At 40.5% G+C, this 13,627-nt stretch overlaps 1 protein-coding gene across 14 annotated transcripts in view; it reads right to left on the minus strand.

Annotated features, from left to right (window-relative positions):
* The window catches only part of TRPM3 (transient receptor potential cation channel subfamily M member 3), a 514,000-nt gene that overhangs the window by 252,686 nt on the left and 247,687 nt on the right, over window positions 1–13,627 (minus strand). For all 14 annotated transcript variants that reach the window (XM_059072701.2, XM_059072700.2, XM_067039572.1 and 11 more), the window contains exons 2-3: window positions 6,917–6,996; window positions 5,359–5,563 (exon numbers count right to left, since the gene is read on the minus strand). In XM_059072701.2, coding sequence (XP_058928684.1) covers window positions 5,359–5,563; window positions 6,917–6,996 — 285 coding nt within the window. The remainder of the gene's footprint in view (window positions 1–5,358; window positions 5,564–6,916; window positions 6,997–13,627) is intronic.

The following is a 13,627-nucleotide window of genomic DNA, read 5'->3' on the forward strand; positions in this document are numbered from 1 at the left end:
TAGAGCCCGTGCTCTGCAACAAGAGAAGCCACCGCAATGAGAAGCCCGCGCACTGCAAAGAGCAGTAGCCCCTGCTTGCCGCCACTAGAGAAAGCCCACGCACAACAACAAAGACCCAATGCAGCCAGAAATAAATAAATAAAACAAATAAATAAAACACTTTGGATGTCTAGGTTCTATATCAGACCAATGAAGGAGACTCTCTGGGAATGATTCCTGGGCATGGGCATTGGTAGTAGCCCCACAGGTTATTTTGAGCCTCCAAGTAGAGAAACATTGCACTGATCCCTCAAGGGTCTTTGGTGATCAAAGTCCCGTGACATCATGCTGTACTGTCTATGTGGTAACAGAGATACATATGTGAGATATGGTGCTCACATAGCCCACCACATTTTAATAATGAGCCCCTTTTCTCCAACTGTATCTTCTACCAAACTATGGCAGATTCTGCCTCAAATTGTGTCCAGACCACCTCGGCATTTTGAAGACCCAAGTGTTCTATTTTGGGCTGTCTTGAGGGGAAAAGTTAATGTTATATCTTATTTTTTTAAAAATTAATGAAGGTCAAAGTTAATCTGCCCTCTAGAATTTTTTGACCACTTTGTTAAAAATCATTTCAACTTTCAAATATTCTTGTCAGGAGAAGGGGACCAAAGACATACTAAGTTAGTTGACCTGTTTCACTTCAATCTTGGTGAATATTTAACCATGGCTTCCCCGTCTAAAGACTGGCACTCTTTAACAGACAGTAGTTGCTGATTTTTCCCTTTGATGAACTGCATGTCGGTTTGTTGGAGAGAACAAGAGGTAAAGAAGGCACAGGTTGGCACAAAATGACTGTCCTGCCTGATAAAACAAGTCATCTGTCCTATGGATAACTCCACCCCTTTGTCTAGACAGGAGAATCGGAATAATTCAAGGCCAAGTATCCAAAGTGGACAAAATGCTCATTGTGCCTAGATGAATGGTGGGGACTCCCACTTGTTAAATACTGGGTTGTAATAAAAAAGAAAAAGTGGTCCTCATTTGGCAGGTTAGACTCAGAAAGAAAGGTTTCCCCTTGAAGTGACTGCTCTGAGACCACCTAGGGCAGGGGAGACCTAACCTTAGTGCTGGCTTCATGGTCGTGCCACCAGCCCAGTCACACTGCTCAGAAGGGCAGTGTTCAGGGTTTAATGTTCTGCACTTGCTGTCTTGAGATTCTTGACAAATTTACCCTTGAATCCGTGTTTTGTAAGTGAAGCCTGATGGGACAGTGGAGCATGTGCAGAGGGCCTGGAGCCTCGGCTCACAAGTCGTTCACAGTCGCACGTCCTACCTCCTGCTGCCTTGCCAGAATGGGATTTCATTCATACCCGCTCCTGCCTTTAGTGTCCCTGCCAGCCTAGCCTCCCCTCCCCAGCCCTGCCTGGGGCAGCGGACAGGGCCGTGTTCCATCATTACCCTCCATCCCTGGCTGGGACCTGGGTACAGGCAAGGGCAGGGGCAGGGTCGGGCATGTGGCCTGTAGCATTTGAGGGCAGGGTAAGGATGTAGCTGTCCTTGCCTTGGCTTGGCAGTGCCATGGTGGGTTTTGTGGGCAACTTTGTGGGGAGCCTCCCCCACTGGATACTGAGCACTTCCCAGTGTGGAGATGGCAATCCATTGACGGGTTGAGGCTGTAGTCATGGGGAAGGGGCATGGATTTCCCTACCCCTGCTGAAGGCCTACATTTTCATTTTATGCTGGGCTCCACAAATCATGTAGTTGACCTTGCCTAACCTGACTGCCAACAGACAGCTCTGGGTTGGACAGAGCTATGTGGGGCCCGGGGAGGGCTGTCAAGGTTCAATGTCCTAATGTGTTCACTCTTCTGGAACAGAGTGAAAGATCTAGCTGTCTCTTCAAGTTTTTCCTCTACTGTTAGATACCATAATATACACATATCATATAGTAGCTGTGTGACATAGGGCAAATTACTTAACTTTCCTGTGCCTTAGTATGTTATTCTGTCATGCAGGAATAATAATGCTAGTGTCATAAACATGAAATATACAAACACAGGTAAGTACTTGGCACAGTGCTGGACACATAGTAGATGTTTAATACGTTTTAGTTGCCATTATTATTGTGACTGTCATTATTATTTGCTAGAGACCCTGAAAACAGTTGCAAAAGTATTTTGATTGATACTTTGAAGGACACATGTTCTAGTAAATTTATTTGGAGATTCAATCTCCAGGGTTCTTAAAAATTTCAAATTCACTAGAAATTTTTAGGAGGGGAAAAATTTCAGGTAGAAGAAAATTGTATAATGAGAAGGAATCTTGGTTTTGTCCATCATAAAAGGCACAAATGCTACACCCACAGTAGCTGTCTAATTGTTGAAGTCTACAGTGAGTAAAGTAGAGAGGATACCAGGTAACAGCTCATTTTCCGTTTTGCTAGAATAAGTGGATGCAGGAGGTTCACTCAATGAGGAAGTCAAAGTGTATAACGTGGTGGTTTACAAGCCACATGTCTCCAGTCACTGATGAGCTGGTGTCCACAGTGGTAGCCTCCAATTAGTGACTGTCACTAACACCAGAGTATGCAGGCTGGTACTCCTGTGGAAATATGTTAACATATCTTTGGATTCCTAGGAAGTAAACAAAGCCGCTTCACTGTGCCATTACTATGATTTTCATAAATATATTGAGCACGAGCTGTATACCAGTGATTTTATATTCTCTCTAATCCTTGTAACCATCTCGTAAGGAAAACATGCCCACTTTATAAATAAGAAATCTTAAGGTTCAGCTAATTGGTTTAACCAAGACTTTTTAACTAGGCAGAGTGAGTGTTTAGACACAGTTCTATATGACTTCAAGATTATGCATTTTATTTTAATTGATTGCAAAGCCTCTCCTGTAACTATAGTAAGTGAACACTTAGTGGAAGTAATAACATAGCAAACATTAATTAAGCTTTAACATCAGGTACTCTTCTAAGCACTTAATGTATATTGACTCACTTAATCCTTGCTACAGCCCTATAAAGCAGGAATTACTATCCTCATTTTGCAGATGAGGAAACTGAGGCACTGGGAAGTTAAATAAACTGGGCCAGATATTAAACCAGTAAGTGACAGGCCAGACTATAAACAAAGCAATGTGCCTTCAGATTCGGGGCTTAAGAATTAGGTGAAGAAATCAGAACTTCTTGAATTATTTTAAAGGGTTAACTGAAAAATTATGATTTGACTTTCTAAAATAATATACCAAGATATGCACCCAAATGTATGTCCTTCAGAGTATTAATCAAAATATTTAAAAAATTTTTCAAAGCCTGAAGCAAACAATAATGATGATAGTAGTACAAATAGAAGTTAAAATTAATTTTACATCTATTATGTATCCTGGCACTGTGCCAGATGACTTACATATGCCATCTATTTAACATTTATAATGGTAGTATTATTATTCCTAGATAACAGAATAAATTACTGAGGCCCAGAGAACTTAATTGATGTTTCTCATGTCACACAGCAAATATATGATGGTTCTGGGATAAACTTAGACTGTCTGCATCCAAAACCCACATTCTTCACTTCCAAAACTGGGACTCCATTCTTTCAGAATTTTTAGTGGTGGAAAACTTTATCTTCTGAGAACAGACCTGATTTTTAAAAACTAGCAGAAGCCATTTGTGACAAAGCCCCAAGTTTTTTGAATTTTAGGTACTTGGGATTAACTTTTGATCAAAAACATCATTTGAAGAAAATACAGAGTGCTTTTCTCTCATGATCTATAAATTGTCTGAAAGCAGTCCCCAGAACACGTTCTGTGCACTCGTGCATCACGGTAATTAGAATCTCCCTAGGTGATGACTTTGGAGGAATACTCTACTTAAGACCAAATTTATGCTCTATATTTGACAGACACTGAATATTAATGAAGGAAATAACAGTTAGAAGTTTACCATATGACTCTGGGCTTGTGGCATGATGCTTACAGGCATCATTCAAGCACCCTATGAAGTCACTGGGTATACTACTCTATAATGATTATTGACCGCTAAACCACTTCTTCATCTGCAGCACTTTTCTTATAGGGAGAACTTTCGTGACTTTTAATTAATGCACGGTTCCAGAGGATCCACACTGCATATGGTTCAATCTCATACTGTGAATGGGGACTGTACTGAATTGGGAACACTTAAGGATCTTGTGTGGGCATATCCATCTGTTAAGTGGATAAGGAAGTTACCAAATCTTTATTTCCCTTGGTTCTGTCCAGGTCAAGACTACCTAACCCTTTCTTTGTTTTCCCCAGGCCTTTCTGGGGGTTGCACATAGAATCCTCCTTTTCAGTATATTGCTCAGAATTAATTTTCTTAGGGAAGAACTGTGAGAATAGCTTGGTCAGCTATTCTTGGTGAAGAAAATACTGCAGTGGGAAGGGGGGAATGAGGAAAAGGGGAGAGAAGAGGAAAGAGACAAGAGAGGTGGCTTTATTGCACATTTTTAGACTGTAACTGGTGTGAAGTGACTTCCCCTGCATTTTGCAGTATGCTTCTCTAAGCAAAATTTCCTCTCCAAACTTAGAAAACTCCGTGGCATGCCTGAGAAAAGTCACCTCCAACTGCTCCACCCTCAACTAACTAACTCTCTCTCAAAAGTTAGAAGCAAGCTTGTTGGAATACAGCATTTCTAGAATTTCCAAAAACACATGGTAGACTTTTCTCCTGGCAAAATCTGTCAGCCAAGTAGGGAGAGGTCCATGATGAAAGCTAAAATTTAGAAGCAACAACTCTTAGAAGTAAAATTTGTATACTTCCTAATGCCGCCTTTCCAAAAAAAAAAAAGTTTCTCATATGGAGCTGTTCTACTGAGAACATCATTGAATGCAGCTGCTTGAAGAAAAAGCATTCAATTTGGATGACAAGATCTCTGTTAGAACAGTGAAGGAAATAGTCTGGGATGATCATTTCTACCTTGAATTGAGAGAAATGCTAGTTACCAACAGAATGAAACAGAGACCTAAAGTTAAGATATTTTTTTACCAAAGGAGTTAGAAAAACATGTCTCAATGGATGAGACCCAGAAAATAAAATAATGAACAGTGGATAACTGTAGAAAGCTACTTGTTATTATTATTAAAAACAAGAGTCACTGTGTCTTATCTCATACTAATCATTTCAAAAATCCTGAGAAGAAGGTTTGCCCCATTTGACAGAGGAAGAGCAGAGATGCACAGGAGCAACACAGTTAGAGCAGGTCACCCAGCCAGGAACTGGGAAAGTTGGGATTCAGCCCAAAGACTAAATCTCCAGCTCTTCACCATTCCTTTGCAGGACTTGAGATAGAATTTGAGAAGTGACTGAATGGTTTCTGATTACCATGGCTTTGTTGGAATGGCCGCCTCCTTGGAACTCAATGGTCCCAAAAGCATCTGTGGGGCTGAGTTGAGTGTGCTTGCTGATGGACCACTTCTCAGACTGGAGGTCATTTCGGGAGAGGCGACTTTCATTTTTCTCATTCTGAAGAACTGAGATACTGGGAGTGAGGCCGACATGCTGGCCTATTAAACGCCCGCAGCAACACCTATAACATAAGAGGTCAAAGTGAACCCTTTGTATTAGCGACAACTGTAATACACGCTGAAGGCAAACTGCTGGAGAAACCTACAAACCGTAGCAAGCCAGCGAGTCAGTTTTCAGGTGGAAACCATAATGTGGCCATACCTGGCAAATGGTGAACTCGGGATTTACTTGACATACATTTCTTTTCTTTTCTGGCCCCTCCACATTTTCCTCTAGCTGTATAGGCTGTAACATGCCTCCCATCCTTCTTCACCTACCCCCTTTCACACCTGCCACATTGTTCAGGATTGAAACGAAAAGAATGAATACCATGTAGATTTTTCTACTTCTCACTCCTCCCATCTATCAAATCTTGCACGAAGGACACTGAACAGCTTTGAGAGAAGAATTTTAACAGGTACATTTAAATAAGGACTCTCAATCATATGTGAGTCACAACCTAACTTGTCTTTTCCCAACTGACACCGTCATATATCCAATTCTGAGAATGAAGATCTGCAGCTTAAGTGTTGTTGAAGAAACAATGAAAAAATTATTCACAAGGTATCTGAAAACAAAATTCGCCCCTCATATCATGAAAATGTCCTTCATACTTTACTACTAGCACTGTTATGACTATTAGCAATAATACTGATACAGAGCTATCATTTATTAAATACTAACAATGTGACATTTATTTTATGGGTAAAATATTATAGTTTTGAAAGTTAGGTAATTTGTTCAAGGTTATACAGCTGGTCTATATGATTCCAGAGTCTATATTTTAAACTACTCCATTATACTGCCTTTTCATAAGGGCATTTCCAGACATTCATATGTTACTTTATCCCAAATGCTTCCCACCTTATATACTGTTGATCTTCAGGAAGGTAAGTAGAATATTAAAAATGTGATTGGATAGAAAGCTGAAGGTCTGCAGTCTAATTAGTAATATGCTAGGAGTATTTCCTTTAAAAGTCTCTTTTTCACTGTAGCAGAGCATTTTGGTAAAAAGTAAGCATTTTGATGAAATGCTGGAAAGGGAAAACCAGTAACCACACTAAACATATATATATATATCCCATTCATATATTTATATTTTTATATATATATATAAAACCCATTCTTATAGACAGTGATGAATTCCCTTCCCTATGGTGTAGCTTTTATTTTGTACAGGCTCTCAGACAGTTAACTGCAAGCATGGCATATTACATGGTGTGTATATATGAGATTGCTTCAGAGATGTCCAGCAAAAATTAAAAAATGATCTTTAACATTTGTTCTCTTGCAATGGATAGTGACTGCTATCATATTTTTGTACCCATAATTGCTACTTCAAGTTCTTGCTACATTATAGCAACAGCAAGATTACCTATGGGGGTCTTTGGTGCTGGGTATGATGTGAACACATTCTCTTTTATAAAACGCTCTTTCTATCCAGGACTTCTGAGCCTGAAAAAAAAAAAAAAGAAGAGGAAAGGTGAACACAACCTTTAAGTATTTTTGACTAGAAAGCAAAATTTCATAATCACTTAAGAGACTAGTGTCTCATAAACTGAACTGAAATTGTGGTTACTTCACACACAAACACTGCATATAACAAAATCAATTATTACCAGAATCTGCTGGTTAGGTTATTTAACATTATAATATGAGAGTTAAAAGAAATGACCATAATAAAAAAATGTTAGTAATGAAACTATATACAAGTTCATAATGACTTTTGAAGAACAGAAAAATAATGCTATTTACAGAGAAAATGAAAGCCATAGAGCAGGATGTTTATAACCCTGTAGTTAACAAGTATTCAGTGGTAGGAAGAAATATATCTAAATAAGCATACGGTTTTCATGGCTGACACTTCCATTAGATTTTCCTTATAGAAAGAAAGAAAAACGGTGAGGAAATGACATAATTCGAGCCCTAATCCATCACCATGCTTTTTCTAAAATCTAAATTAGCAATGCTTGAATATGGAGGGGAAGAAAGGAAATGGAAACATAGGAAGATAAATGTCTTTATCACAATTCAAAATTTCACAGGTAATGCCTTTGGAAGGAAGGAAGATGCCACACTTTCTGGCATCCCACATGCCTTTCAGCACAGCAAACATGGCTTCTTAGAATGAACGCTGTTGGGACTGTCCACCCAGAAGCCTGGCCACTGAGATTGGGCTCCCAGAAGGATAAAGGAAGTTTCAACAAACTGTACCATCTTTGTTCCAAAGCAGTGTCCATCCTTCATCCCTTAACCCCTTTTTTTAGCAGCATTTGAAACAGTAGAGGAGCCTCCTACGAAATCCAGTAAGCTACTCAGAAGATTCCTCCTCTAAGCGTGTGTTTAAGAGAGAAGTTGCTAGAGTAACGTGTAATGTTATATCTACAAGGTATCATCTTCTCTCTAACCCAGCATCAGGACCAAATTCCTACTGTTAAAATATACAGGACCAAAGCGCAACTAAGCTGTTTACCTGGTCTGTCCCAATGACCAGTGTTAACTGTTACAAGCCCCTGCTTGTTGGTTGTAATTGATATTGACTCTGTCAGGGACCCAAATGTCTGTATAAGTTGTGCTAAGGTCTGGTTTGCTCTCAACCCCTTGCTATTGCACCTGCCTTCTCTCTCACAGTGGAGTCTATGTGAGCATGTGGCACAGAAGGAAGTAGTTGTCTTATATTCATGACAAAGCATTTTAAAAGTAGCAACGTGGGGGATGCTTGAGGGATACAAAGGACCTGCATCCTGTTTCAGTCATGGTTACAATCAGGTTGCATAACTTCTGAGTGTTTTTACATTGTCCACGTGAAAAGAAGCACCCACCCTGCCACAGATATCCCTGGGTCCAGGTGGCCCTCTGCACCCCCACACCACAAAACTAACATTTGCAGTCATTTGTCATCTGGGCATGGAAAAAGCCCCAGTGTCTATTCTTAAAGATTTTTCTTCTCAAATACATAGGAAAAACTAGTGGGTACATCTTTGCAGCAGAAATGAGCTTAGCAGCATAGATAACCAGTCTTTATCTTTGTAAAAAGCCTGTAAGTTAAATTATTCATAGGCTGTGATTTTTTCTAGAAACTGAATACTTTCTTTGATAGCATCTCTTGGCAGATAGATGGCAAAAATATTCCTCACTGGACATCTGAAACCAACTTTTCCTACACCTTGGGGAGCAGAAAAGGGAGAGCATACTTTCCCATTTTTGGTGGCCCACTATCTGGGAATTTCAGGGAGTGCTGCTCAATACTCATTGAGAGAAAGCAGGAATGGCAGTATCATGGGTAGACAATGATGTTTGCAGTTAGAAAAAGTTGTCGTGAATGGGATTCTGCAGCTTGGACAAAGTCGTATAATTTCTCTGATCCTCGGTTTTCCTCATCTATAAAATGGGCACAAAAATAATGCCTGGGGCTTCCCTGGTGGCGCAGTGGTTGAGAATCCGCCTGCCGATGCAGGAGACACGGGTTCGTGCCCTGGTCCGGGAAGATCCCACATGCCGCGGAGCAACTAAGCCCGTGAGCCATGGCCGCTGGGCCTGCGCGTCCGGAGCCTGTGCTCCGCAACGGGAGAGGCCACAACAGTGAGAGGCCCGCATACCGCAAAAAAAAAAAAAAAAAAAAAAAAAAAAAAAAAAAAAAAAAAAAAAAAAAAAAAAAATAATGCCTGACACAGAGTTGTTATCATTATTTAGGTACCAAGTTTTCACTTCAAGAACAGGGACCAGTCCTAGATTGGTCTGGTACTAGAAGTTCAGATAAAGGTTTAGATGAGATTACTATGAAACTGCTGTAGCAGATCTGACCTAAACTGATTTCACTTAGCACTGGAGATGATATGCTTCCAGAAGGCCTGGCTGGCCACAAACAAGGTATACAGAAAAGTTCTTTAACTTTCCTGAGCTTTTTCTATAACATGAGGGTACCATAGCTACTTTGCAGAGTTGTATTAATCAAAGCAAATGATTCAGAGAAAGCACCTGGCACATAGTAGGCACTCAGTAGGTAATAACAATGCTTAACCTTTATTGAGGGTTCATCATGTACCTGGAATTGCGCTGTATATGTATTATCTACATGGAGCCACACAAGAACCCCGTGAGGGAAGTACTACTATTATGTCCATTTTACCAATGAAAAAATTGAGTCAGAGATGCAGCAGATTAGAAGACAGAGTTAGAACGTGAGCAGTCTGACTCCAGAGTTCACACTCTTACCCACTCTACTCAACTGCTTCTCCAAATTAGGTGTTACTGGTTTTAAATACCCTAGATCTGGGCAGTGCCATCTGGGCTTGCCTGGGAGTGCCTTCTAGAGGCATGTCCGGGAACCAGTTCATACCTGCACCTTTCCCTTCCTTATTTCCCCCTTCCAGTCCCCACAAGTGGAGTAATGAACACTCTGCTCTCTGTTCCTCTCTCCTTGGGGTCAAGGATTGAGGTGGGACAGTAGGCAGACATCAGAATATAAGAAAGACGTAAAAGAAGGGGGGGGATCATTATAACGGCTACCCCAAAGAAATGTAATCACACAGGACTCCCAACTTGAGAATCTGGGGGCCACAACATAGATTAGACTTTTCAAGGGCACCTCCATTATTTCTCTCACTCATGGATCCTGGTTTCAACTTGGAAGGCCCTGGAAGGTTTACAAAGATGGTGTGTAATAAGAATGACTGCATATGGATTGCCAACTTGTTTGTTAGTGTTTAAGTAATCTGACTTGTGTGCAGCTTAGCAACTTAATTACCTTCTCAAAGGTGAAAAGCTACCTCACTGTCAGCAAAGGGATTGAGGATCAGTTTCTATTTCTTATTATTAGCAAACTAACAATTTCTCTTGCAAAGGCATAGAAAACTGGGAGGGGGGGAAATGTAAAAATATCTTTCCATCATTCATAATTGAGTTGGATTCTCTTTTTGAGAAGAAAAGCATAATAATAACAGGAAGAGTGCACGTATAGCACATGAATTAGGAATTCTACCAAATATGCACAATTTACTATGATTTATTGTGGGCTTTGCTTTATTGTGCTTTTATTCAGTTTTCAGTGTGGATGGATATTAGATTTATAAAATCATTTTCTTGGAGAAGGCATATTTGATGTATAATCATGATTTAACTTGTTCTCTAAACAAATTCCCTTTTCTTTTGTTCAAAGGCTTTGAACTACTCTGTGTGAAGCTTTATACTTGGTTGCAACATCCAACTAAGTTAGCACAGAATGGCTATCCTTATTGTTAGAAAGAATGAAACAGTTTTGACATGCCATATTTCTAGCTGACCCTTTAATTCTCTTCTAATGCAAAACTTCAGCAGCATGCCCTAAAATCTCTTCTTTCTAAACATGCTTTGGAGGGCTCCTGTACTCTTAGAAAAGGTGGCTTCTATCAGCTCTTAGAAAATCATTTTTTCTAAAGGTAGAACAGTCACGTAACCATGACTGACTCTGAGAAGGGCTATTTTCTTTCTTGTCTTTCTGCATTATCAGTCATGTGTGATGTGTAATAGGGAACTGTTTTTCAAAGGCTAATAATTAAAGGACGTCTTATTCAAAACAAAAATGAGGACATTCACATTTCAAGAAAAGTATAATAACCGTCAAAGAATAAAGTACGTATGAATTTTGAAAGTCGAATGTACAGTCAATAAAGCATCAAAATAATTGGAACTGAAAAAAGAAAAAAAATTGTTTCATTTAACCAGGTTTCAACTCTTTTTCACAAAGACTCTGCTACAAACATTAGCCTCTCAAACTTCTTTGACTCTTCTTACCACCCACTCCCCATTAGCTACAAAATTAAGACCTTCTCCGGGCAACAATGATTTACAAGTACTTACATAGAGTATGTATTAAATCTGTCTACAGAAAGTCTCAGAAACTGCTATTGCAATCTATCCTTTAGCAGGGCAACTTAACAGGACACCAATCCAGTCCACTAATTGCAAGATTAGAAAAAAAGAGTCCACTAACTTTTATAGGAAAAAATTATGAGCAAAACTTTACTTTTGAGACTCTCAGGTTTAAAAGGTACACTCTGCCCTAATCAGAACAAAACACCAAAGACCCCAAGGTACTGAATGCCTGTGTTCATTTTTACCTTTTGCTTTCCCTCAACATCTCCTTGGCATTCCCTGGGTCTTCCTCTAGATCCCCAGATCCAGTATTGGGAGGTTGAACAAGAAGAAAATGAGCTGAAATCATTTTACCTGAGCATTGACTCTGGGTGGTGGCAAAGGCAGTCCCACGAGCAGCTCTTGTTGCTTTCATTTTGCTGCGTCTGGGGCTGGTCATCCCGTTAATAATGCTCTTATGACCGCCCACTGGAAAAAAAGTCACTTGCCCGGCTCTTCCCCCAAGAGACGTTTCAAGTAAGCAATGAATTGGGGCAGATTAGCCCCTTGGAATGTGCTGCTTTGGGATTAGCCTCACTAAGAATCCCATGGACATTCCCTCGCAGCCCTCAAACACTGCTTGATTTGAACATCTAATCTGAAGCCAGAAGAAAAACAAATCCCCGGAGAGATCGGATTTAACTGGCACAAGTCCTGACAGGCTCTCCCCCCTTTTCTTTTTCCATTTTCAGAGAGAAGGCTTGTGAAAGTGTGATAAGGTGTTCTGAGTTCTGAAAAGTTCAACTTTGGAAAGCAAATCCTTCTAAAGAAACAGTATATTAATGCTCTGAGTGGTTTGAACACACAAGCGGCATTGTTCATTCCTTCCCAAAGGATGGAATGATAGCATTTCTTTAAAGAGGAACTGCTAAAAACTCTGAATGTTTCAAAAGGATAGCTGGGTCCCTGAATGTGAGCCCAAGAAGAATAAAGTTGGGGTCCGTCAGTAACCTTCCACAACTTCTGAGATGTCAATAAATAATAATAATAAAACTGATCACCCTTCTTATCCTGCAGCCCCTCCCCCACTACTGTAAATGTGTGACTAGAAACCTACACTCCCCTGTTTCCCTATTAAAAAAAGATGAGCTGGGACTATTACAGCACATGGATGCAGGCTGAAAGCAGTGGCATTGTGATGTGTTTATCTGGGGCGGGTGGAGGGCACTTAGAGGTTCTGGCTCACACAACACAAAAGGGCTCTTTCAAATATCTTCCAAGAATAAGTTTTTTAGATAATAGTAGTTCTTTAGCTAGATAAGTGAACGAACTGGGAAAGAAGAGAGCTCAACTTTCAACAAGGCAAAAATACTTTTAAAGAAGTGACTATGTGAACACTTCATCTCCAAAAGACTTATCTTTTCCTGCAGATGGAAGTCAGAGCTGAGAGGTGTGTTCATCATCAACTCTGTGGGCTGTGAACCTCTGAGGGCAGTGTCATTTTGAGCTTCATTTTCCCACAATCTCCTGTCAAACTACCTAGTATGTGTTATGTGGGCACTCCCTGAGAGTCACAGTGGGTACTGGGTGACTTATTTCTAGCTTGGATCAGATCCATAGCCTTCTCCCTGCCTCTCTGCTGTTTCCAGGATGGATCTCTTTCTTTCTTTTTTTTTTTTTTTGCAGTAAGCGGGCCTCTCACTGTTGTGGCCTCTCCCGTTGCGGAGCACAGGCTCTGGATGCACAGGCTCAGTAGCCATGGCTCACGGGCCTAGCTGCTCCACGACATGTGGGATCTTCCCGGACCGGGGCACGAACTCGTGTCCCCTGCATCGGCAGGCAGACTCTCAACCACTGCGCCACCAGGGAAGCCCCAGGATGGATCTCTTTCAAACTCCCCTATCTTCTGGCCTCTCACTTGCCAAGGTTTCCCCGGAGACAAGGGGCAACAAACTACTTAGTGACTTTCAACTGAGGAAACATTACAATAAGCAAAATGCAAATGAATCATCAGGAGACTGAGCATTAGCATTAAACATGAGATGGAGAAGTCCCTTTGACAGTCTTCAGGAGTTGGCTGCAGAATAATACGTAGTGATGGCCTTAAAAATGAGGATACCCATCCTTCTATGCAGCTGTAACACTCCTATGCATTTATTCTTAGGGAATCAATAGAGATGTGAGCACACAAAGATGTTCACCACAGCATTATTTATAATTCAGAAAAACTGCAAAAAACTGAAAATTAATGGGA

The sequence above is a fragment of the Kogia breviceps genome, chromosome 8 (assembly GCF_026419965.1).
Source record: "Kogia breviceps isolate mKogBre1 chromosome 8, mKogBre1 haplotype 1, whole genome shotgun sequence".
In the NCBI taxonomy this organism is placed as follows: Eukaryota; Metazoa; Chordata; class Mammalia; order Artiodactyla; family Physeteridae; genus Kogia; species Kogia breviceps.